Genomic DNA, 27,357 nt, shown 5'->3' with positions numbered 1-27,357 from the left:
CTTATAAATCGGATGCTAAACCAATTTATGCCTTATAGTAACAAAAACTTAGTACAAGTTCCCTGAAAATGAGTAATGAAATTTATCTTCATGCAAATTCTATACCCATTCCCTTTTTGAAAAGTTAGGATTTTTTTTAACAGTTAAAAATCACAGGGAAAGATGATCCCCTGAACGTATAAGCTTTTGGTCTCAATCTAGCATTTAAAACATTTAAAAAATTTATAAATTCTATTTATATGTAAACATGTGATATACATGTGTACATGTCCAAAAGCCCACATTGTCTTTTTTTCCCCAATAGAAAATGCCAAGTAAGTTAGATCTGTACCTTAAAGCAGAGGTGTAAAGCTTGAACCATATTAAGATGCAATTAGGAAATGATTAACAAACAAATTAAAATGATACAACATAGGCAATATTAACTTGTGGTTTTCAAAGTCAATCCCACAGAGATCTAGTTTTGTTTTTTTTTAACTCATACTGTGTATTGGCTCCAAGACAGAAGAGAGTGGTAAGGGCTAGGCAATGGGGGTCAAGTGACTTGCCCAGGGTCACACAGCTGGGAAGTGTCAGAGGTCAGATTTGAACCTAGGACCTCCCGTCTCTAGGCCTGGCTCTCAATCCACTGAGCTACCCAGCTGCCCCCAGAGATCTAGTTCTATTGGAGTTTTATACCACCATCTTGGATTTTTTTGGGGGGAGGGGGGCAACTCCATTATCTTGGATTTTCAGAATGCTTCTAAGGCATAAAAGGGTTAAGAACTTGGCCATTGGGGTTAAGTGACTTGCCCAGGATCACATAGCTAGGAAGTATCTGAGGCCAGAATTGAACCCAAGTTCTCCTCACTCCAGGCCTGCCTCTCTATCCACTGTGCTACTTAGCTGCCTCTTTATACCACTGTCTTAAAGGACTATTAAATATTTTGTTCCTTTACAAACAATACCAATAGAGATTGCATCTGGTATTTGTGGTTTAATATGGCCATTCATCAGCTAGAGTGCTTCAGTATTCTTCAGAGAACATTAACGGTTAAAGGAAGACCTCTAGTAAATATGGTAGACTTTTATTGAATAATTTATTAAAAAGTGTAGATCAGCAGTTCTCGACCTCTCAATTTGTAACAATGAGAATACATAATGTATATCATATATTTACATTCTGAATCATAATTGTAGCAAAATTACAGTTTTGAAGTAGCCACCAAAATAATTTTTTGGTTTGGGGTCACTGCAACACGAGGAACTGTATTGCGGGGTCACGGCATTAGAAAGGTTGAGAACCACTGGTGTAGATGGTTGCAATAACTTCAGAGAACTTCAGGAGAGGGCCAGGAAGAAGAGATGGGGAGTTGTGGTCTTGGGGAACATTTATTTGAAAAGCTTACTTTTATGAGCTGGGTGACATAGGGATATAGTTCAAGTCTGAGGTGAGGATTAGATGAGGATCATTGGAGGAATGTAGCATGGATTAGATCATGCTACCACTTGAATATTAAGCATTCTGACTCTTCACATCTATTTACAAGCATGAAACAGAAGCTAAGCTATGGTATAATTTAAAACAGTCCTGTAGGAAGGAAGAGGAACTTTAGATTCCCCCCTACTGTATGTTCCAGCAATTTTCTCCACCCTTGGTGTGGGGTATGCGTGGAAAATAACAAAATAGTGGATGGTCTTTGCATTGATATTTCTTTCTCTTAAAAGACTCTTGTAGGAAATGAAAATGGCATTTCTTTAGTTTTTTAATATTTGTAAAACACTTTAGACACATAGGAGGCACCCGATAGTTCTTGTTGAAGTAAGGGAGATCTTGTTAGCCCCATTTTATTGATGCGGAAACTGAGTCTCAGAGAGATTATGTGACTTCCCAGGGTCTCACAATCAAAGAGTCAGGAGTCAGAATTCAAACCCAGTTATCTCCTTATTCCATAGAATGTAAACTCCATGAGAATAGAGATTATTTCATTATTTTTTGTATTCATTTATATCCTATGCCTAACTCACTGCCTAACATATATGTCCAAGTGGAAGAATTTTCCTCCTTGGCCTAACAGTATTAACAAACTATATAGGTGACAATACTGGTTGAGTAAGATAGGGTGTTATTACTTTCATGGTGGAGATCAAGTCACAGTTGTTTATCAGAACCCTAAGTTTAGTTAAATGACAGATTTTGAGAAAAAATGTGTCCTGAATTTGTACCATTATAGTCAAAAGTATTTCATTTGTCTAAATGTTACCTAAAACTAGGTACATCTCTTGGTTATACCTCATCAGAAATGTGAGGTGGACATGGCATTAGGGGGCATGAGACATCTATCTAAAAACAATACTTTGACCACCACTTTGACAGCCAGAGTGATTGAAGGCTTAAAAGGAGACTTGCAGAACCTGATATTAATACTAGGTTTCTCAGAAACATGACATTTGGCCATACAGTTTTGTTCACTGAATGTGGAGAAATTTCATAAGAACAAATACTATAATGTATATAAATTGAAGATATGTGGTAGATTGAACACATGGGCATCTGTTTACATGTGCAAAATTCCTACATTAAAAAAAAATTCTTACCTTCTGTCTTAGAATCAATACTGGGTATTAGTTGTAAGACAGAAGAGTCAGTGGTAAGGGCTAGGCAATGGAGGGAGGGTAAGAGACTTGCCCAGGGACACACAGCTAGGAAATGTCTGAGACTAGATTTGAAACCAGGACCTTCCATCTTTGGGTCTGACTCTCAATCCACTGAACTACCCAGTTGCCCCCCAAAATTCATACTTTAACAGCTTAAAGTTGGAAGCAAAAATTTACTTCTTACTCTCTTTTCTTAAAGGGGTGGGTATTGGTAAGTAAAGCATACTTTTCCTAGGTCCTGGTTAAAGTTATTTTCTTATTGTCCAGACTCAACTATAGTTAATTTAAAGGCAAAGGAAGGAATTTATGGGCTATAGACAGGAGCAATGTATTTTAAGATTATTAGGAGTATGCTTATAGGTTGCAAGCTTCCCATGTGTAGTTGCAGATGTCAGTAGAGATGAAGACAATATGAAGCAGTGGCATAGAGTGTTGGAAATCTTATTTATGTTATGCCTTATCAAAGAGACCTAAAATTGGATCTCTTTGCATTTGAACTTTTGATTTTTCCAATTCCTCCCCCCCCAACCCCCCCAAAGCTTCTGAATTTGTGCAGTCCATTTTTTTGGAATTTTTTTTAATAAGTAGGTTTTGATTTATATAACTATTGTATTTATACTTTCCCTGTCTCTGAGTTGATTTATTAATGATCTTATTATTTGAGCATTGTGGATATATAGCAGAAGGCATTTGGAACTGGGAGACCTTGGGATTTAATCAGAGCCATGCTACTAATAATTACCTTGCTGTGTGAGTTGGGCAAGTCATTTTAGATTATTTTATGCTTCACATTTCCTCATCTGTCAAAATGCAGAGTTTGAACTGGATATAACTTATACAGTTTCTTTCAGTTTTTCTTTTATCCATTTCATTTTATTGCTGATAACTCCTAGAATAATGCTTTGAATATAAGGCCTTTCCTCAATAAATATTTGTTAAATGAATGAATGATTTGTTGTTTGGATAATTGGTGTTTTGAGTAATTGCAAACAGTGAAGCAGCAAACCCTCAAAACTAGTGATAGAAGCTTATACTGTGTGTGATAGTGATAGATTCCCCTGTTGTATGCCCTGAAACATACAAAAAACCAAATATATGTGTGTGTGTGTATAAAATATATGTTTATATTATATATATATATTTACATATATATATATATATATATAGAGAGAGAGAGAGAGAGAGAGAGAGAGTAGAGTGTGTGTGTATGGGGGGCTTGTTCAGTCTTGATTGATAAAGATCTTATGCTACAATTTTTCATTTTTATAATGGCTTAGAAAAGAATAGTGAATAAAAGCATATTGACTGCATTGTAAGCAGTAAGGAGGAAAGATAATAGTATAAAAGTTAAAAACTGAATTATAGTAGGGGTCTTGGCCAGTTTCCCAAGGTCAGCCTCAAAGTACAAGCAACAGACTGTCAGTTCTTTCACTTTTTGGGTTGGGTAGGAAAATGGGTAGGTGACCTGAGGGGCAGGAGACAGAAGAATGGAGAGAATATATATATATAATATAGGGTTAACAGGTATTTAGTTACATTCCTAGTTTCAGTAATCAGAGTGGGTCTTAGAATGTATTCTCTCATGTATGGAACCCCTTACTATATTAAGTAAACTAGTGAATGTAAATTTATAGCAGGTTAAGTGATTGACATTATTGAATAGATCATTAGGAAATCAACAGGAGCAGGGGAGGGGATGAAATATAAGGGGCAGCAGGGTTGCAGCAAATGCTCCTGGCCAGTCAGTGAAAACAGTGTTCTGTAACTTAAGATCCAGTAATGCTATTTTTTTTCTGGTTGTGTGTGTATGTGTGTGTTGAATATATCAAGAACACTGTATGTATGAGTGAATTCAATGAAAGTTTCTTAATTCGCAAAGTCACAATGCCACTTACATCAGGAAGCAATAATTTGAGAATTTTAAAATGAATCATAGAATTTGAGTGTCAGTGGCCATCTAGTCCAATCCATGTGCAAAACAAATCTCCACAATAACTATAACCAACAAAGAAGTAAAATGTGCATGCCATGTATTTATTTAGTAGGTCTTATGAATGCTTTTTAAATTAAAATTTGGTTGGTGTATCAGTTTCCATATGAGCTATGAGTTCCTCTAATTTTTATTATGGTTAAGATACATATATATATATATATGTTTATTACTGTAATTTGCTACTTGTTTTAATGTCTATTATAGTTTTTAAAAAGAAAAAGTATGCATGGATATTTGTATTATGAAAAAAACCACCTTGGTATTTTTTTAACCTTATACTTGTCTCTTTTGCATGTCTAAGGTATCTGTTAAAATTCTACTTTTCAGAAATAATAGGGCTTTTTAGTTAAATATACATATTTTGCTTTCCTGTAAAGTAACAGTGAAATGAATTGAATATCATTTATTTAAATTTTATCTTTTGGAGTACAGGACGTTATAAGTAATTTTAAAATAGATTTTAAGAAATCGTACTTCAGTTTAAATGAGAAAACTAGGAAAATGTCTATCTTAAGGTAGATTTTCACAGGGAATAAACTTGAATTTTGTAAAAAAGATTGAAATTAATTTAAACAGACACTGAGTTTTCTTTTATATTGTTCTCTGATCTATGTGTTATATTGGAAAATAAGTACACAGAAAAAAAGATTTATTCTATGACTAATGCCTGAAGTGGGATGATGATAAAAAAAGTAAAACCAAATAGAAAATCCTATTGATTAAATTTATGGGAATGTTAAATAATTTCCATATATAAGTGTTCTTAAATACTCTTAAGACCTAGAATGTAATTTTAGGCGCTCAATTATTCTGCCACTTTGTGAATCTGAACTCATTCTAGAGGAAGTATGCTGGAAATGTGTTCTGGTTCCTGTTATTAAAATTTTTTCTGTTTGTTTCTCTTTGTATAGAGTTTGATGCTCTTTTTAAATACTTAAAAGTAGTGTAAAGGTCTTTTAAAACCAAATATTCATCTTTTCTTGGAGTAGAAGATAGGAATAAAACATAGAATATATGATAAAATTCAGAGCAGTGCTTTATTTCTCAGTTAATGCTTTTTGTTGTTCTTATGGAATTGGGAATCTGGTTGTTGACTAGGGGAAAGATTAGAAAATTGGAAATCTTTCTGCTTTCTAAGTTGGTTTAAAGTATCTTCCTTTCATTTTCTGAAATGTCAAGGAAAATAGTGTATTATATATAACCTTCTTTACTCATTTTATCCCCACCACCTGCTTTCAAAAGAGTTCCATGGCTGCTCAAGAAATAAATCATCCATTTCTAGCCATTTCTAAAGGGTATCTAAAAAAGAGAGAGAGAGTCTCCTTAGGGTAGAGTTGTGATTAATGAGTCATATTTACTCCTCTGCTGCTGGCTAGCTTCCTATCTTCCCTTTGACTGACACTTGAGGTAAAAAAAGGCATAAATTTGACCAAGGAGTAGGATTCTACCAACACAGCCAATAAACAGTAGGCCAAGAAAATAAACTGGGACTTTTGCAGGTAATTTGACCTTTACTTTCTTAGAGCAGAGGTGCTCTGAAATTCAAAACAAAACAAAACAAAAAACTAAGTGGAAACACTGTGTTTCAGTCACCTTGGAACTACTTACTCTTTTTTTGTTCCTCTTCATTCCTTGGAGCTTACTCCTAAACATAGGATCCTAGGTTTTTGCTTGGAAAAAAAAAAATCTCCTTTCTTTCCTTAATGCCTTTAAATATGCTCAAGCCTCCTCCATTGGCTAAAAAACTTTCACTAGACCCTTAAGGTTATAATCTTATATCTCTTCTCTTTCACAGCCAAATTTTGGAAAAAAAGGTGTCTAAATCAACTTCTTCCAGGGTCAATATTAAATTCTTGGCATCCTTCTTTTGTCATTACTGATACTGTTCTCTCTAGGTCTCTTTGAATTGTCCTATCTGGTTGTCTTTTTAAAAATCCTTATCCTTCTTGACTTCTTTCCTGCATTTGTCATTTGATCACTCTTTTGGGTTTTCATGATAACTACTTTTTTCTAGTTTGACAGCTTTGTCTCTGTCATCTTTGCTGTGTCTCATCATACACATCTCACCCTTGAACTGAGTATTCACTAGACTGCCCTATGAGGTTCTTTTCCCACTCCCCACCCCCATCTCTCTGGGATCTCATAAAGTTCCCATGGGTTTAACTTATTTCTTTTCTATTATTATTGACTGATTCAATTTTGTATAGTAGTAGTAGTTTCTCTCCTGTGCTCTAGTTCAGCATGATCAGATAACTATTAGACATCCCAAATTATATATCTTATAGACTTCTCAATTGTATCATGTCTAAAACAAATCATTATCTTACTCCCAAACTTCTGAATATTGAGTTTAGGAGATCATCATTCTTCTTAGTCCCTCAAGTTTGCAATCTCAGCCTTATCCTCAATTCTTCATTCTTTCTCACTCCTTTTATCCCACCAGCTGTCAAATTTTAATGTTTCTCCCTCTACAATAAGGCACTTAACCTTTTTTGTATGTGTCATGGGCCACATACCCATGTGTCTGGTAAAGCCTTTGGACCTCCTAGGAGTAATGTTTTTAGACACACAAAATAAAATACATAATAATACCAAGGAAGCCAGTTATAGTGAAATAGATGTATTTTTTTCCTTGCCTAAATTCATGGACTTCTTGAAATCTGGATTAAGAACCCCTGCCTTAACCTTTCTCTTATCTGATCCTTTATCTCTGTTCTCATAGGTACCACATTAGTTCAGAGTATCATCTAAACTATTCAGTGTCCCTCTACTTGCTCTCCAATCTCTTCCCATTCCAAACTTTTCTCCACAAAGTTGTCAATGATTTTCTTTTGGTGCCTATCTCATCATGTCATTCCCCTGCTCCAGTGAAGGTGAACCTTTTGAAGATGGAGGGCTGGGCCCCACCCCTGTCCCATTCCCCCAGACTGAGTGCCATGCTCAAACCCCCTCCACCCCCTACAGAGGAGGGAGGAAGCTCTCCCATTGGACTCCTGGGCCGAGGGGCAGGCTATGTGAGGAATATCCTCAGGGCAGGTGAAGAGGGCAGGAGCTCTGCTGTCTGAGAGCCACCCACTTTATCCCTTGTGCACTCCCATTAGGCTGGCCAGTGGGGTGGGGGGATGGGGAAAATGTCATCAGGCATGATGGAGAGGGGAGGGGAGCAGCTCCACCCAAGTCCTTCTGCCTGTGTAGTAGTGGTGGAGAGTGCTCTGCTTGCCATAGGTTTGCCATCACTGTCCTACTCTGTAAACTACTGTGTCTCCCAGTTATCTCTAGTATGGAATGTAAATTTGGGGTTTTAAAGACCTTTAAAATGTGATTCCTACCTATCTTTCTGGTCTCATTTTACCTTTCTCTCTTTGTATTCTGTGTTTCAGCCAAACTGGCCATTTTTGTTTTTCACACAAGACACTTCATCTCCTGTCTCTCTGCTTTTGTACTGACAATCTCTTATGTCTACAGTGTATACCCTCCTCACAGTTCAAGCACCCTCTTTAACATGAAACCTTTTCTGATTGTGCTTCCCCTACAATTGTTAGAACCTTTCTGAACGGTATTTAGCTGCATTTTATTTATTCTGCATAAACTTATGTGTGTATGTTGTCTTATGAAAGAACATGACGACCTTAAGAATAGTTCTCCCCTATATATGTATATATGTAGTGTATACATATATGTATCCATAGCACTTAAAAGCCTTTTTAAAAAAATCTGAGCCAAGGAAACTACAATGTCCTCTCTCTCCTTACCCATTTTAGCATAAAGAAAGGGGAAGACATTATATAAGTAAATAATGATAAATGGAAATATATTCCAATAAAAATGTAAAATTTGTGCTATTCCTTGATATTTTTTATGTTATTGTTTGCTTTATAGTTATGATTAATCAGGTGGGATCTCTGATCTCTTTCCTTATATTTGTAACTCATGTGGCATCTTGAAAATTAAATTGGAGAGGCAGCTGGGTTGCACAGTGGACTGAAAGCCAAGCCTAGAGATGGAGGTCCCAGGTTCAAATGTGGCCTTAGACACTTCCCAACTGTGTGACCCTGGGCAAGTCACTTAACCCCCATTGCCTAGCCCTTACCACTCTTCTGCCTTGGAACCAATACACAGCATTGATTCTAAGATGGAGGGTAAGGGTTTAAAAAAAAAACAAAAACACAACATTTAAATTGGTGTGTCTTTGTTGTGTTGGATTTTGTCAATTTGCCAAAGATATTTCAAGATTGAGCCATGTTTTTTGAAATAAGTATATTTTTTAAAATTAGCAATTTGATATTATATGAGAATGCCTTTTCCTTTGGTTTTCTTACTTGTTCTATGTGGCCTGTTTGAAAATCTACCTTATACTTGTTTTAAAATTTTCTACTTTCTTCCAAAAAGGATTTTATATTTTTGATTGGGCAAATAGAATGTTCTTCAAGATCATCCTCAGTAGATTAGTAGAAAGGAATTTATAAGCATTAGTAAAAGGAGTAATTATTGCTGTTTTGTTTTTCTATAAACTGAGTTTATTTTATTGATTACAATTCTGGACCTCTTGAGTGGGTGATATTTCTTTTGTGTAACTCCATGAATTTTGAATGTGATTTTTTTTCCTATAAATCCCACAAATTTATTGACACTGTATCAATCTCCATGTGTCTTAAGCATGTTTCTGATTGTGTCATATACTGTTCCTAATTTGTTTACATAAGGAATAACCTGCTTTTCTTTTTTACAGTTACATGGGAATTGGTCTTTCTGCTCAAGGTGTGAACATGAATAGACTACCAGGTATACTTGTGTTTGAAGTATAGTGTAGTACTGCAGGTAGCTGCTATTTGTCTTCATATTTGGGGTTAGAAACAGTTGGGTGAGGAATAAAGAATATTTATTTTAGTTGACTGTCTAAAGCTATGGATTCTAAGGGGCTGGATTGTTAGCAAGGCTAAGAAAAGGGTAACTTTTATTCTTAGAATTATAGATTTAGAGCTGGAATGGACCTTAGAGATGACTTAGATTATATTTTATAACTTTTAATTTTCAAAATTAGCATTTTTCAAGTTCTAATTTCTGCAGGTGGGCTTTCCCAACCACTATATACTCCTAAGCTTCCTCATTTGATGTGTACTCAGGACTATAAACCAGTTTTAACATTTGTCTTAAGGATAATATAAGTAGGAGGATGGCAAATATATCATCAAAATATATAATTTAGGATTCTTATATTTATCTGCACCATATCCCCTTCTTGTTAATTTGCAAAATTGAATTGTATTTTTTGAAATTTTCAATTAAGACCATTCATTAAAACTATTAAATGGCCAGTTCAGTTTTGCTTCAAATTGTATTTAGATGTTATACTTACTAGATTATTTTAACAGCATCTATGTAATAATAAATGTTGTAAAGATAATATAAAAAACAGTGGTATGTTTTAAATAAGGCTTGATTGTTTAAATGACAGCTAATATAAAATGAAAGCTATCTAATGTAAATATAGCATGGTGATAACAATAATTTGTAGTTCAGGTGCTGTTAAAATGGTTTAATGTTATAAGCAGTGTTGCCTGAGGGATCTCAAAATGCTTGACCTTTAGATTTGGATCACCTAGTTAACCAAGGGTGATATACTATTATCAAATCCTTATCCTGTCAAACAAGAGTAGAGCAGAACATACTCCTTTTTTTTTTTAATTATAGTTTGCTTTTGAAATCTCATGTAAAAGGCAGAACATAATATATATGAGCATCCTTTCAAAAGAGAACATGGGAAAGTTATCCTGCAAATTTTTGTCATGTGAAAGACCCTGCGTTTCATATCTTTATCTTCTCATCACAAAACCATTATAATGTTTAAAAAACACTTATTTAACATAATAATGTTAAAAAATCACAATATAATGATTAGAGAATTAAATGTACAAAGGAGAATTTGTTTTCTTGTAGTACTTCTTCTATATTCTTCTAATAGGCTTTATGTATTTGTCATTAGTCTTAATGAATAAATCCAGTACAAAGAAAGTAAATTCCTTACATAAAACATGAAATACAATAAATAAATTACTGCTTTCGGTTTAGGTTGGGATAAACATTCATATGGTTACCATGGAGATGATGGACATTCATTTTGTTCTTCTGGAACGGGACAACCCTATGGACCAACTTTTACAACTGGTGATGTCATTGGCTGTTGTGTAAACCTTATCAACAATACCTGCTTCTACACAAAGAATGGACATAGTTTAGGTACTGAGATAATTTATTGCATGTAAAATAAGCAAATGTTCTGATTCTAGAACAGGTTTTTTTGTATTTGTCCTCTTTACAACATTGTAGTTATACTTGATTTTTGATTATGTACTGTAGATATAGTAGATATAGGGTTGTATGTTCTAGTCAGATGAGTGAATTTGTGAAAATTGGGGGAATTTTGCACTGTTTAAAATTATATTGTATTTTTGGAGCTGCTAGGAGGCTCAGTAGATTGGAGCCAGGCCTAGAGACAGGATGTCCTGAGTTCAAATATGACCCTCAGATACTTCTTATTTGTAGGACCTTGGGCAAGTCACTTAACCTCCATTGCCTAGCCCTTACTATTCTGCCTTGGAACCAATACATGTAGCATTGATTCCAAGATGGAAGTTTAAGGGTTAAAAAAAAATTATATTGTATTTCATAGGTAGGAAAAAAGAACTGTAGCAATACTACAAAATATCTAGATTAGTGAGTTTTCTACTTTGCTATGTAGGACATTTAGGTTTATTTTGTGGTTCATTTCCTGGTGTAGCAAGAGCTGAGAATGCTGCTCATGCAACATCATCAGCCCTTGGGGGAAACAGCATAGTTGAAAAACATTAATTGCTACCAGCCAAGTAAAAGGCTTTAACAAAAGATTATGAGGAAAGTCCAGCTAAAGAAGGATGGATGAAGGATGGTGGCTGCAATATAGAGGCATGAAGGTGAGTAGATATTTTCTTTAAAAAAAGAAAGGAAGGAAGGAAGGAAGAAAAACGCAGGGTGGGTCATAAGGGAGAAAAAAAGAATTAGTGAAGGGTTGGACAAATCTAACACTTGAAAAATTACCAGGAAAAATAGTATTTTTAGATCACAATACATAACACATTTAAAGTTGAATGTAGGCTACAGTCTTATTGCATGATTTTTATATCAGAAGTAGAACTTTTACAATCTTTTTAAGTTATCAAATTATATTCCTTAAGAAAAGGAAAAGAATGAGATTAGCACTTAAAATATTTAACAGCTTAAGTAATTTTGTAGCATATAAAAGACAAACAGTATTCTAGATATAAGGCTAGAAATAATGCATTCCAATTCTGGGTTTTTACAACAATTATTTTAATGGTTCTCTACCCCTTCCTTAGCTGCCGAAATTTTACTTTGGCCTAAAATCGTGGAATTGGCTCATACATTACCAACAATTTCTTAGGCCACCAACCTACAATTAATTCCACTTGCAATTTACCTTCTTCCAGAATGAAGACTGGGACTGGTAGTAACGCCCTTCTTGGGGACAGCCTCAGTGCATACTTCAAAGAATAACCACAAAAAAACAGCCAAAACTCAATAAGCTATAAAAACAGGTACTTTATTAACAAGGAATTATTTCTATTCTGGGAAAGTGGGAGGGGGCAAAAATAAAATAGGATAAATAAATACACTATCTTTTAACTATGAAAAGGAGGCTGGAAGAAATTGCTCTTAGCAAAGAAATAGAATTTTAAAATTAGAATGTACATATTACTCTTTATATCTTATAAATCCTTCCAATGTAACATAGCAATTCTTCCAGGAAATATTTGAATCCCCAGTTATATTAGTAATGACAATAGTTCCTTGAACTGTCTGTTATTACTCTGTATATATAAGTGATTCTTTTTCATAATCTAATAATTAAAAATTCAAATTCTTATTATGTGATTATGAATCTGGTTAAGTGCTTATGGCATCTTACTCTAGCAAGGGCTATCTGCTTCCTTTGCACCACAAAGGATGCTTATTTTATGGCTGTCCACAGAGGGATTTTGATCAGGGCCACTAATGAAGATTACATATATGTTTCGTAAAGGTTCAGGGTTGTTGTAATGGCTAAGATTGCTTCCCAGTAGAATAAGCTCCCTCTTATTTGTTTGCTGTTAATATTCTAGTACAAACTTGTCAAAACAGTTAGTCCTTGTGTTCCTACTTGATTCAAATTCTCAAGATGTTTAATTGAATGTTCAATATTGATACTACATTACATTATATTAAGTTGGAGAAATTGAGACTAGAAATTTGAATACATCTAACAATAGAAAGTTGACTCTAAATTTTAAGATCACAATTATAGTTTGTTTAGTGTTTGGTTGAATGTATAATATTGATCTTTTATTGAACAAGGAAGTAGTAGTCTTTTATGCAAAGATATGAATGTCAAACATTAGATAGTTTTTTCCCCAAATTTAAAAGGTAGCATGATTGTAGGTAGTCTTTTTAGTTAAGGTTCTTAAACTTTTAGGCTTTATTTAAAAGATATTTTTTGGAGAGCAAGTGGGAAGGAAAAGGAGACTGACTCAATTTATCAATTACCAGAAAATTCTCACTAGTCTTAAGTTGGAATGTATTTTCCCTTAAACATTTAAAAGGGATAGAGAAGAACAAGATACCTAATAGGGACATATTCTAATTACGTAGAAATAATTTGTGCACTCTGGGGTAGTTTCTAATCATTTCTTCTACAACAGGCAAGTAATGTTTAATTATTGTTCAGTCATACTTCCTAGGAAGGCTAATTTCTATCCTTAGCAGATTACTAATTTTTTGCAATCTTGTCTATTGGGAAACTCCTATGCACACTAAATTTAAAAAATTTTTTAAATTGATTGGTAATTAGCATGTGAGCTAATAGTCATTTTATGTATTTATTTTCTAAAGTTGCAACTAAATGATTTTCTCATTATTGCCAACTGAGTACTTTAAAAATACCTCCTTTCTCTGATAATGAATTAAAAAATGAATTTACTTTTTAAAATTGTCTAAAAACATATCCAGCTTTTAAAAGTGAAATATGTGTGTATGTGTATATGTATGTTTATATGCGTAGTTTGTTGTATAGAGCTAGATGTATGTTTTCTCTAATAGCTGTTATAGTTGACAAGATCTTAAAACTAAATTAGATTTGCTACTAGACTGGGAAATGTTTGGAAAAGTTTGAATCAATACAATCTTGTTTTTGGTAAAGCAAAAGATTATCAGAAAGTGTCCGTGTTATGACATTACTAGATGTCTGCAAGGAACATAGGGAATTCCATTTCTTAAGTTTTTCAAGGCCGTTGTACCTGTGTTAGAAAATAACAAAATTTCCTTTTTTGCATTGTTTGACTTTTTTTTTAGAGTTATGAAGATTTTGTATACATTTTCTTTAGTGTATAGATTTTTTTACTTTCTCTGATATAAATAAAACTGAAATTAGGGTGTGGTTTTTTTTTTGGGGGGGGGTGTTTTGTTTTGTTTTGCTTTTGGTATAAAATGTAGGCCATCTTTGGTTCTGTATTTCTTTTGCCAAGGCAGCATAAGAGTGCCATTTTAAAAATATTTTCAGGGTCCTATAAAAATAGTAGTTTGGGAGGGAGTGTTTCTTAGTAAAGTAGTATATCTAAAACATTTGAAAGAAAATTATATTAAATCCAGAAACTTCCTTGTAATAATTTGCAGATGATATCCTTTTTTAGATCAAACTTGTGTATTATGATTATAATGTAATGATTAATTTTTTTTAAATGAACAGTAAGAGTACTTACACATCCAAATGAATGTTGAACTTCAAAGTAATCACCTTGGGCTATATGGTACCTTTATTCCAATACTGTTGTTCTTTCTTGAAGTGTTTTTAGAACTATACTTTTGTAACTGCCTTCAGAATATATTCTTTGGACTATCTGATGGTGGCAAACCTTGCCACTTATTTTCCTTAGGACTGCTTTCTAGGGCTTAAAAGTAGTTCCTGAAGTGGAATTAGAAAAATATTTTGATTGTTGGCAGTATAATAATAATAACTCATACATAATAGGGAGTTTTAAGGTTTATAAAATAAAGTAGAGGGGTATATACTAGAAGTGTTATTCTTACTTTATAGATGAGGCCAGCTAGTAAGTGTTGGAGCTGAAGTTCACCCTGTGTCTGCTGACTTCATGAACTGAACTCTTTCTATATTATACCACTCTGTCGCTGGAATCATTGTTTGCTTATTTTTATAAATTGAATCACTCAAATGTATAGCATTCTATTTTTCTGAAAAACAATTCTAATACTAGGTATCTTTTTGTATTTTACAGGTATAGCCTTCACAGACCTACCGGTAAGATATAACTATCTTTTTAGAGTATATTCTGTATCTTAGTTTTGAGAGAAAAATTATAAATATGGATGTAATGTATTATGTATAGTATTTAGATTCTTTGTCTAGATGCCAAGCATGGAGATCACATTCCTGTTATTACTACCTGAATGTAGACCTTTAAAGTTAGACATTGGATTGGATTGTTATATCCAATTTTACAGTTTTCTTCATGTGTTGTAAATTAGTTCATGTAGACATTTTTCTTTCTTTTTTTTTTAATTTTGGAAAAATGTTCATCAATTCCACTTTCAGTGGTAGTATTGAGAATTTTTTCAAGGATTGCACGTAATTTTCCATCACTATAACTATTGGTTTTAGATCTTTGTGATACTTTGGGGTTATATAGCTATAGCAAGATCAGGCCTCAGTGACCATCTAGCTTTTAGTTTACTTTGCCACTAAGTGTATAGAACAAGTTATAGTAGAGTAAACCACATTTTTATTTGCTAATTAACTATCTTATTGGCAGCTGAGAAAATGTAATAGAGTTGACAAGATCCATCTATTCTACTGTCATCTTTTGCCATTAGTTTTGCCATATTGGTTTCTCCCCTAGTTAAGTTACTAAATTATTTTCTTTCATTAAGCAGGGTTCTGTAGCCAATTCTCTGCTAGACTGCCTATTTTCCATATCACAGCCACAACGGCTTCTGTGAACAGCCTTTGATCTAGGTCATATTTCTGCTGTGGGGAACTGCTTACTCATTATTGTCTAAAGATGAATGTGATAGATCAGGTCAGCTCTGCTGCTGAACAGGCTGAAGAACTTAAAAACTTGGGAGAGCTGACCGTATAGCTGTCTCTCCTCATTTGCTTCTCTGTGGCTTGGGGGCCTGAAATCTAATAAAAATTTTTTGTGATAGTTCTCTTAGGGATCTTAACACCAGTTTGAGAGATATTGTGCTAATCTATAGTCTGGTTAATTTATTTACAGATTTAGGAACATGACTGCTTTTTTTGTAGTAGTATTCTTCCTTAAAAAATTATTATAATGTAATATAGTATTATTAATTAAATCAAATGTGGATTCAACTGGCCTTGGAGAGAGGGAGAAATGGGTTCAAGACCTTTCTCTATGATACACTGACTGGTTAACTTCAAAATGTCCCCTGTACACCCTGGTGAATTTTAAGTTGCATAATAGGTGCTGATCTGAAAATTGATGGAAGTTTATTTTGTCAATAAAGTCAATGTAATGGTCCCCACAAAAGTTAAATGACCAATCTAAAAGTTTTGAAGAGTGGATACTTATACACATCATTTTCTTTGTAGCATAAAACTATTATTTTAAATTATTAAATTCCGTACATATATGTATTTGAACTAGTTTTCCTCTAGACTAGTTTAAAGAAGGCTTTCAATATTTCCTTTTTTAAAAAATATTTGAAAAGGATTCAAAAATTCTTTGTCTGTTTTTCTACTGTATATATATTAAAAGATTTAAGGGAAGGGCCCTCATTTCTAGGTCACTGCAGGCAGTGAACCAGTGTTAGTACTTTATTTATTCCTATATGTAGCATTGGAATATTTAGAAAATAAACATTTCAAATCAATCCCTCTATTTTTAGTAAATAAAAACTTAGGATTTTAATTTCCCATCTCCCCACAATTCTTCTAATATAATGTTGATTTTATAAATATAATTTAATATAATGTATAATTGATACTCAGAAATCATATTCATTTATTTTATATAAACTTAAGTGGTTTTAGATTATCATTGAATCATAATTTTACATTTAGAAACAAACTTTTTCCATCTAGAAATGTCAATTTCTGTTGTTGATAATATTCTCCAAATTTGCAATAACATGTAAATTATTTATTTATTAGACTAGAATTTTGTCATTGTTGAATATGTATATTTTAAAATATGCCTGGTTGTTTATTATGACTAAATATTTATTATTTTTATGAATAAATGGTTCACTATCTTGATAATCTTCATCATAGAAAAAGTCTTTAATCTTTAAAAAAAACAATTCCATAAGTGTTGCTTCTAATAGAAAAAAAACAATAGGCTTTCTGTAAACTTCAGTTCCCTTATTAACAAAATTACAGGGATGAGTGTAGATGTGTTCAGTCTTTTCTAGATATAATACTATATTTCTCTTGTATAAGGAAGATTAGTAAATACAGATAACATTTTAAATTTTGTTTTACTTGCATATTCTATTCTAACAGGTTAGAGAATTCAGTACAGCTTCTATTTTCCCTTTATTTCCTTTTATTTCTGGTTTCTGATTGCATATCAGTGCTTGATGCATCCGATTTTAACTTTTAGTGCTTATGACTTTTAATATGTGTTCAGGATATTTGGTTTTTATCTTCTTTAATTTTCTTGAGGGAATGTATCAGTGTAAGGTTTAACTTAACATATATGCCCTAATGCCAAACATCAGTGCTGTATTATTTAATGTACATTTGTATAACACTTATGTCTCTTAGTACTTTTATGTACATTACCTAATTAGTTCTTCATAAAAACTCATTTGAATTATGTATGGCTACTATTACAAATTAGGAATTGAAACTCCTAGATGTTGTGATTTACTTAGGGTTAAACAGCCAACAAAAGAGCCAAAAAAAAAAGAGCCAAGAGCTATTCAAGCATTCTTTACACAATATGGTCATCTTTTAAAGTAGATTAGCCATGTGCCCTTCACAAATCTTAGAGGTCTATTACTAGAATTGATTAATTTTTTCTATACATTGGGTTCACAATAATTTATAATATATGTTCCTAGACTTCAGTCAGTTCAAGGAAAATTTATTAAATAGCTGTTGTTTAATCCATCTTCTATCTTGGGAACTAAATGTGTGTAGGTATATGTATATTGAATTTGGATATGCCCAAGTATAGGCATTCTTCACCTTTTCTAATTTGATTGTTCAACATTGTATAAAAGATTCTGTATAAACTTCCCTTTTTACTGGATGTTTTCTGTTAAATGTACAAACAGATGAAGACGGCATATATATGCACAGCCAGGACCCAGTACATATACAGTTAGTATTTCACATCAATACATTTTAAAAATGCAATCTACAGAAATGTTTCTAAAACTGGAGGCTAGCACACACCAGTATCCTTGCAACCATTTAGCCTGAGGGAACTCGGGAATTCTGGGCTTCAGTGGATTAAGCTGATTGGATATTTGCACTAAGTGAATCATTAATATAGAGAGGGTATAGGAGTGGTTGGAAGCTAGGATGGCCAGAGAAGAAGGGTCAGTGCCCACTTCCAGCCTGGGTGAGATAGGGAGACCTATCCGTAGAAGTAAATGAAAGTGACATCTACTCATGCAAGTGTGAATGGATATATCTATACTTGAATAATCATAATAGCTCACATTTTTGTAGACCCATTAAATTTTGCAAAGTGCTTTATAAACATTATTTCATTTGTATATTAATATGTATAGGTTCCTTGAGGATAGAAATTGCCTCTTCACATATTTTAATGCTGTAGACAAACTTGCTCAAATGGTTTCTAATGGTTCAGAAAGATCTATATAGAAATAGTTGTCTCAGGAGAAAAACTTTGCCTTGTTCCTGCAAATAACTGATTTTTTTGGATGAAAATTTTGCAGATGTGTGTTTCTTATGATAATTGTTTTTAGGACTAGATTATCTAATGATAATTTTAGATAACGTCTACTAATTGGGTACTTGTAAATAGTCTACATAAAATAAATTCACATATGCTTTTTAAAAACCAAACTATATTTGTTACAGTAAAAAACTCTTGTTACTGAAACTTTATTTCCAAGAAAGAAATTTTTAAAGTTGGAGTATTAGGAAAGAAACTAATGAAATTATATTGTCTTTCAGCCAAATTTGTATCCTACTGTGGGGCTTCAGACACCAGGAGAAGTTGTAGATGCCAATTTTGGGCAACATCCCTTTGTGTTTGATATAGAAGATTATATGCGAGAATGGAGAACTAAAATACAGGCACAAATAGACCGGTTTCCTATTGGAGATAGAGAAGGAGAATGGCAGACCATGATACAAAAGTAAGAGTGAAATACTTTGAACAATTTTCAAAAACTGCATTTTATAAAACATTTTGGCCATTGCTATTATTTTGATATCTAGAGAAATTTTTAATATGTAAAATAGTCTATTAAATTATGATCATCCTAATGATAAACTTTCTATCAATGTAATTACTCTCATTTTGAAACTAAAATTAATAGATGATTAGACATAAACCTTTGGGTGTGACATAGTCCTTTGACAAAGGAAAGTAGGCAACATTGTTTAGATGACATTACCCACACATGGAATTGCAGGCAAACAGAAATTGCATTCCTAAATTGTTGGGGTGAAATGTATGTTTCCTTACCTGCAATTGAACACAGCATCAATTCAGTAAAGGAACAGTCAAGATTCTCCAATTAGAAGTTGTGATTCATGTAGATGTAAATGCCTGTCATGGTAGAAGTGAATATTTCTATTGTACTTCCATGAGATGAAGTAGAATTTAGACAAAAATGCCTTTATTTGAATTTGATGTCATATTTAGTAAGATTTTAGATTAAGTTAATTTTCTTTTCTCTAGCAAGCTATTATAAAATCCAAATCTTAAATTGGTATGATAACAAAATATGATTGAGTTACATTAGATCATAAGCCCTTAAATAGAAATAAATTTGCAAGGAGACTTGTCAGTCTTGGAACATTTTAAAAATACCATGTTCTTCTTAAATCATATAATTGATTACAAATTACATCCTAATTTCTTTAACTTTAGAAGGAGCTTTTTATCATCCTCAGGGGATTTAATTCCATAGAGTTGTTTGTATTTAGTCTTACTGATAGATGATGAAGAAAAGTTTGAGTGCATATTTTTGCATTTTATAACAACAATAATAAACATATAATATGTAATTATGCTATTATTATCTCCAATTTACAGATGAAAAAACTGAGGTTAGGTGACTTGCTCAGGGTCTCATAGCTAAGTTAGTGTAAGGCTGGATTTGGAATTGGGTCTTGCTGACTGTGACAGGTTCTTTATATACCACCATGTTGTTAGGTAGTCAGTTATTCTTCAGCAGTTAACATTTTAGCTTACTAGTAGAAATTGGGACAAGGCATTTGTGTGCTTTAGATAAGGCTTACATCCCTTGAATACTTTTGGACTTTCACATATTTGTCTTGACTTATCTTACAGCTAATATGTGCCTTTGTAGGACAGAATTTCCTAGTTTCTCCCTAGTGTGGCATGACAGCTTTGATCAACACCTTGAAAGAAGGCAGGGCCCTCTAACTTTGTGCATCAAAACCTTAATTAAGAATGAAACTATCATAAGATTGGGTCCTTGTAACCTAAAGGATGATTATCTGTGGATGTTATCAGAAGCTTATAGGGAATAAATATAGCTTTCTTTAGTTTCTGATTTTTCTAGGTAATTAGTCACCAAGATCCTTTTGCATAATACTAATAGCATGTTGACATTTGTTTCTTTGAGATTGCTACTTGTTAAAGGAAGAAAAAAGAGGTAATCTAATTTAGTTCTAGGCAGAAATGAAAGTTTAATAAAATTTCGATTGATTAGTTGATGAAGTGGCAAAAGTTTTATTAGTGAAACTGTTCCCTTTGATAAATTTTCTTCTTTTATGTAAGGGCACTTAATTTTTGTAAAAAGTTTAGTTTACTTTAAAGAAGAGCATAAGCATGAATATAGTACCTACTGTGTGTTTCAGGTGCTATGTTAAGTGTTTACAAATAATATCTCACTTAATTTTCAAGGTAGGTATTGTTATTCTCATTTTACAGCTGAAGAAGCAGAAACAAGTAGAAGCTAGGTGACTAGCCCAGTGATCCCATAACTAGTAAGGGTCTGAGCCTGGATTTGCAGGCACATTTTCCTGACTCTAGGACCAATGCTCTATCCATTGTACACTGCCTAAAGAAAACAAAAGAGGTCCTAAAGAAAACCTAGAGGTCCTATATTTCAGAAAAGCAAGAGCTTATGTTAATTGTAAGTTGTTCTTGTCTTTTATGTTCCATCTTTTTATGAATAATTGAATTGAAGGCTTAATATAATTCAGTAATGTTTATCTGTCTGTGCACATCTTATTTATCCACAGTATTGGTTGAGAAACTGATCTCTTATCAGTCACATACAGAATTTAGCAGTTTTTTTATTTGGGATCTTTAATTAATGCCTTGGTCGTCTTAGCTTTTCCCCCCCAAATTACCAATGTTCTCTTAATTACTACATCTGTGATATCCTTTTCTTAGTGTTTTTCTCCTTTTATAGTTTGTAATTTTGTTAATTACTGTTTCCTTCCAACTTAGGAGACCCTTTGACTTATGATGACAACCCTTCTTTCTTGTTTCCCTTCTTATGATCTGGCTGCTTTTTTCATCTCTCTTGCCTGTGAAGTAAGAGTGTTCCCCAGTGCTCTATCTTGGGCTCTCTTCTCATTGCCCATCAGCAACCTCCATTTGCTCACCTTCCTTCATATTTTTCTCTTGAAGATTTCATCAGGTTTCATGGGTTTAATTGGGTTGTTTTTTTTTTTTTTGGCAAGTGATTCATTTAAATACTGAGTCCAAATCTTTACCGTACATCTTCTGTTGCCTGTAGGACATCTCTGCCTCATAGTTCATTAGTACTTGATGTTCAACATACCCAAAACTTCACCTCTCAATTCCTTCCTAAAGCTTATTCTTCTTCTAAACTTTCTCATTTGCAATGATGATATCACAATTCTTCTAGACATGTAGGTTTATAATCTCAGAGTCATATATATATATAGACTGTCCTTACTCTTAATCAGTTGTCAAGTCTTGTCAGTTTTATCTGTTTAACATCATCTCCTTGTTTGCATTCATCCAGCTACAGTCCTCATTTAGGTCCTCATTACCACTTGCCTAGCTTATAGTACTATGGTAGCTAGGAAATTGGTCTCTTTGGGTCTGATGTTTCTTATTTTCAGTTCATCCCTGCAATTGCCAATATTAACTTTCTAAGGCACAGGTTGAGGGTAAAATACAAACTTTTCAGGCTGGCTAGCATTTAATTCTATCTATACTCTGGCTCCATTTTATCTTTCCAACCATAGATCATGTTACTCCCTATGTACTTTTCATTGTAGTTTATTTAGTCCTTAAACTTGACATTACATCTGAGACCTCTCTGTGTTTTTCCTATTCTTATAATATCTTCCTTATTTCTACTTTTCAGAATCTTTATCTTGCTTGATAACTCAACGTAGACACCACATTTTCTCTACAATCTTTCCTGATATCATCTACTCAAGACCCTAATTTAAAGTGTTTTCTCCATCCATGGTACTTTGTATAGATCTCTTTGTTTCTAACACTCACTATCTTGTATTATTTTATTTTTCTTCTGTGTGCACATGTCTCCTCTTCAGTAGAATGCCTGAGGTTAGGGACTTTTTTCTTTTTTGCAATTTATTTTACCTATCAGTGCTTTCTTTGCATCTAGTAAGCTCTTAATAAATGTTAAATTGAATGAGATTTAGTTATCCTTCCACCCCAAATAACACCTCAACTAGCCACGGGGTAGAAGAGGCCAGATCTGGATACATGTATTACTCAATTAGAATTTATGGGAAAAGAGTATAATTAGTAGAAATAAGAGAGGATAGATAAGAAGGCATCATGGTTCAGTGGAAGGAATTCTGGATTAGATTAAGGGCTGAGTTTGAATGATGGCTCAACTGCATACCATCTGTATGAATTTAGACCAAGTATTTTACCTTAGTTCTACATTCATTTTAGCTCTAAATCTTGTGAAGAAAGACTTTGGTGTGATAAGCAGCAGACATTTAGAAAAAAGAGAACATTTATTCCTATTCTATAGTAATAAGCAATCTAAGGATGTTTTTCTTTTATAAAAGCTACATAGATGGATGATGTGTGATTTATTTAGACAGCTTTAAAAGTTGAATTCTAAAATCTAAGAAATACCTTTAAATACCAAACTCATAGGAAAAATATGTATTTATTCAATTAAGGATATGTTTGTTTTTTTTTAAAGAATGGTTTCATCTTACTTAGTACATCATGGCTACTGTGCGACAGCAGAAGCATTTGCCAGATCTACAGACCAGACTGTCCTAGAAGAATTAGCTTCAATTAAGAATAGACAAAGTAAGAACTCAGTGCAATATGATTAATGTATTTTATTTAGGGTTTAAATTTCATCTATGACATTTTTATGAAGTTTGCTTCTAATGCTTTTCATTTTAAAATGTTCATTTACATGATTTTAGAATAATTTCAAATCTACAAAGTTCATTCTAATAAACATTTAGATAGTCAATTTCAAAGAAAATGACTTAAGAAAGAGAATTGCCATAGAATTCTATATATTGATACAAAAATAATATTGCAAAAGTTTTTGGTAAGAAGTATCTTCCTAACTGATGCTAAGTTCTTTGAAGAAAAAAAAATCATGTATTCTCTTTACTTTGGAACAAAAGTTTCTTAAGTAGAAGATACTTAAAATAAAGATGATTTAAATAATTGGTGGGGACTGGTGCTAATGAGATGGGTTGTGGCCCTATTGCTACAATGGCAAATTAGTTTGACTATTGGTCATGGATTATATGCCTCTAACTTATATCAGAATTTGTTTTATTGGCAACAAAGGCAACTTTATAAGAGTATACTTACTACTTTTGAAAAAAATTTCAGATTAAAGCCATATTAATATGCAAAGTATAGTCCCTTTTTGGGGACAAGAATTAGAGGTTAGGAATCAAAACCTAATAAAGAATTTTAATTGTTTTTTGGGTTCATTAGCCTTCCTAATTGCAGTGTTTATTTAGCATTTTTTATCATTATTTTTACGTTGGCCTAAGTTTTTTTTTTGTTTTGAGTACAACTATATGACTTTGAATTTTTTTGATCAGACAAACATGTCAAAAATAGCTTGACCAGTGTTACTTCAAAATAACAGCATTTATTCAATTTAACTAAAAAGTACTTTAATGTTATTTGACTGAGACACAGTCACATTTTTGGAAGATAGGGCTACTGGATACACCCTAGTGTAGTTAGTTAATTTCCTTAATATTGGTTTGCTTATTCCTCAATTGCTTTTCTAAGTATTGAAAATATTATTTCTCTGTAACTTAAGTTCCCTTTTGCAGTGTTGTTTTGCTTAAAGTTATATTGTTTTTTAAAAAGTGATCCATTTAATATTATTTATGATATGCCTTTAACCCAATGCGTGTTTTCAATTTCTTTTTGAAAGCAAGACTTTCAAGAAGGAAATATAAATCTATCATTGTGAGTAAATAATAATTGTTGCAGACCTTTAAGTGGCTTTTATTCTTTTAGCTTTTTTTAAGTTAACTTTTTATTTTATTTTTAATGAACAGGAATTCAGAAATTGGTATTAGCAGGAAGAATGGGAGAAGCCATTGAAACAACACAACAGTTATATCCAAGTTTACTTGAAAGAAATCCTAATCTCTTATTCACATTAAAGTGAGTTCTTTTTAGGTTATTTGATTTATGGACTATATCATTTGAATACTGTCAATACCTAAATTTAATTTTGCTTTGATTTAAATATTTGTAAGATTTTTCCTTTAAAATGGAACATCTAAATAATGAAAACATTGTTAAACAAATATATTATTCTGATATCTGACTTAACATATTTTCTTTCTATAATTCTTCATTGTAGTATTTAACTATCTTTTTTGTTTTAAAAATTCACTCTTGCAGTAAGTTTAGGGATTTCTTTAATAAAAGTTAGCCTGCTTCCTCAATTCAAATTTTTTTTTTTTTGCATAAAAATTTTTCTTAGTTCTGGAGTTATATTTCTCACAGAAAAAACTTTTCATGCAAGAGAGTAGAACTTCTACAGACTCTTAAAATTGATATTTATTTTCTTAAGATCTCATTCTTAGGAATCTGACTGGTTTCAAATAAAATCTCATTTTGATATTTTGCTTATTAACTGAATGATTAGTTCCTTTAATTCCTTTTTAGCATAAAAAATGACTTGTCCCCTCCTTTGTCCACCATTCCCAGTATTTGTATATAGTTTTGGCAAATTTCTGAAAATTGTTTCTCTGAGATTTTCCATAATTATTTACTTAAAATTCAGACTGTTAATATGTCAGGTGCTGTCAAATGCATTAAGATAAAGCAACACGGTGAAGGCCTTTGTATGATGTATATTATAATGTCATCTTTCTTTTATTCTTTAGGGTGCGGCAGTTTATAGAAATGGTGAATGGTACTGATAGTGAAGTAAGATGTTTAGGAGGTCGGAGTCCAAAATCTCAAGACAGTTATCCTGTTAGTCCTCGACCATTTAGTAGTCCAAGCATGAGCCCCAGCCATGGTATGAATATCCACAGTTTAGCATCAAGCAAAGGAAGCACCACACATTTTTCTGGTGAGCTTCATTTTAAAAACTTGATATTTTACTTTTCCTTATAATTTTAATAAGTGAGTAAAGAAAAAAGCTCCACAAAATGGTTTTCAGAAAGGTTCCTTTGAAAGCTAACATTGAATGCTGAGTTTTAGCCAATTGCAATTCTTTGCTTGATTTCAATATGATAAGAACTTAATGATGTTTGTCATTGTGAGTGTGCTATATATATAGACTTAGAGTCAGGAAGATTTGGTTTCAAATCTCACCTCAATGATTTAGTTCTATGACACTAGACAAGTCATTTTACTCCTTTGTACCTCATTTGTCTTAGTTGTAAAATAGCAATAGATGGCCTTCAAAGTCCATTCCAACAATAAGTACATGACTCTGTGGTTCTATGCTTCTTCAAGAGTGAAATCTCTATAGGAATATTAATATTTAAGCTATCTTTAAAACTTTTCAGTTGAGTGGAGGTGATGGTTTTCCCCCAATTAACAACATTGATTCTTTCCCTCACACTGCTCTTCCAAAAGTGGGATGTAAAAAATATGTATAGCAAGCAAAACAGATTCACATTGCCCATCCAAAAATATTATAGTTGTGATCTTTTTTATTGAAATCTGGTCATAGGGTAACTAAATGAGCCAAACTTTTTGAGTATTATATGGGTTGTCATCTAGGAAGGATTTTCAAGTTATATTCTTAAGCTTGATCTGAAAGTGGTACCTATTTAAGGCTGAACGTTTATGTTTCCATATATTTTATAATAAACTAGATTAAATCGCAGGGAACATTAATTTATTTGCCATAGTAAAAGCCACCAAAATCTATAGTAAAATGCCATAGTACAATCCATCTTAAGCTTATACATCTCTTAAATAAGGTTGCCATATATTTTACTAGAGAATATCTACTAATACTTTGGGTATTAATATGTTCTGACACTTAGGAAACTCATATTAACTATTTAAATTTTTCAGCCCTTTTCAATCAATTTGAATTCATTAGCAAAATCAACTTCACTTTATTATCGGTGACATACATATATATATATATAAACCCCTTACTTTCTGTCATACAACAGTTCTAAGATGGGCAAGAGCTAGGCAAACAGAGTTAAGTGACTTGCCCAGTATCACACAAGTAGGATGTGTCTGAGGTCTGATTTGAACCCAAGCCCGCCTGACTCAAGATCTGGCACTATCTACTGTGCCACCTACCTTCCCCAACCGTTATTTTTTTAAATAAATCTGTTAAAAATTAAAATAGTGCCTGGTAAGTAATATAAATACTTACTAAATTTTTTTTCATTTGTTGTGTGGTATTTGAGATCTTTATTGTCTTCTGTATTGTGACTAATACAGATGTGAAATATTTTGCTAATTTAGTTTAGACCCTGACCACATGATCAAATTAAATTTTTTATTATTAAATCTTTTATTCCTCATTTATTACTGTTTTCTTCAGGTTTTGAAAGTTGTAGTAATGGAGTAATTTCAAATAAAGCACATCAGTCTTATTGTCATAGTAAACACCAGTCAACCAGTTTAAATGTTCCAGAACTGAATAGTATAAATGTGTCGAGATCACAACAAATTAATAGCTTCACCAGGTAAGCAATCACTCCATACTTAATAACCTAGTTGCATAGTAATCTTTATGGGTCCTAAAGTGATTATTAATAGCAGCATATTAAAAGTGTGGACTTAGGTAGAGATCTATCCTGGGACTCTTGCTAGATCAGGATATAAGTATCTAGGATCAGGGAAATAAAAAAAGAGAACCTGAAGGTAGGGAGAATGAATGAAAATAGCCCTTTTGTTCTGCATGTATATGTGTTATTACAATAATGGAGAGAGAGAGAGAGAAAGAGGGAAGGAGGAAGGTTAATTGACTTAACCAAAGTTACATATATGAAGTATTCACTATTAGGCATTGGGCACTAGAACCTAATA

The 27,357-nt window shown here is 32.7% G+C and overlaps 1 protein-coding gene across 2 annotated transcripts in view; it reads left to right on the top strand.

Moving 5' to 3' along the window:
* RANBP9 (RAN binding protein 9) overlaps positions 1-27,357 on the top strand; it is an 86,386-nt gene that overhangs the window by 42,024 nt on the left and 17,005 nt on the right. For both annotated transcript variants that reach the window (XM_007487925.3, XM_056823445.1), the window contains exons 3-10: positions 9,360-9,412; positions 10,700-10,867; positions 14,953-14,975; positions 18,852-19,036; positions 23,045-23,157; positions 24,393-24,501; positions 25,233-25,423; positions 26,870-27,014. In XM_007487925.3, coding sequence (XP_007487987.1) covers positions 9,360-9,412; positions 10,700-10,867; positions 14,953-14,975; positions 18,852-19,036; positions 23,045-23,157; positions 24,393-24,501; positions 25,233-25,423; positions 26,870-27,014 — 987 coding nt within the window. The remainder of the gene's footprint in view (positions 1-9,359; positions 9,413-10,699; positions 10,868-14,952; positions 14,976-18,851; positions 19,037-23,044; positions 23,158-24,392; positions 24,502-25,232; positions 25,424-26,869; positions 27,015-27,357) is intronic.

The sequence above is a fragment of the Monodelphis domestica genome, chromosome 3 (genome assembly GCF_027887165.1).
Source record: "Monodelphis domestica isolate mMonDom1 chromosome 3, mMonDom1.pri, whole genome shotgun sequence".
Taxonomy (NCBI): Eukaryota; Metazoa; Chordata; class Mammalia; order Didelphimorphia; family Didelphidae; genus Monodelphis; species Monodelphis domestica.
This window is presented reverse-complemented; position numbering and strand designations above follow the sequence as displayed.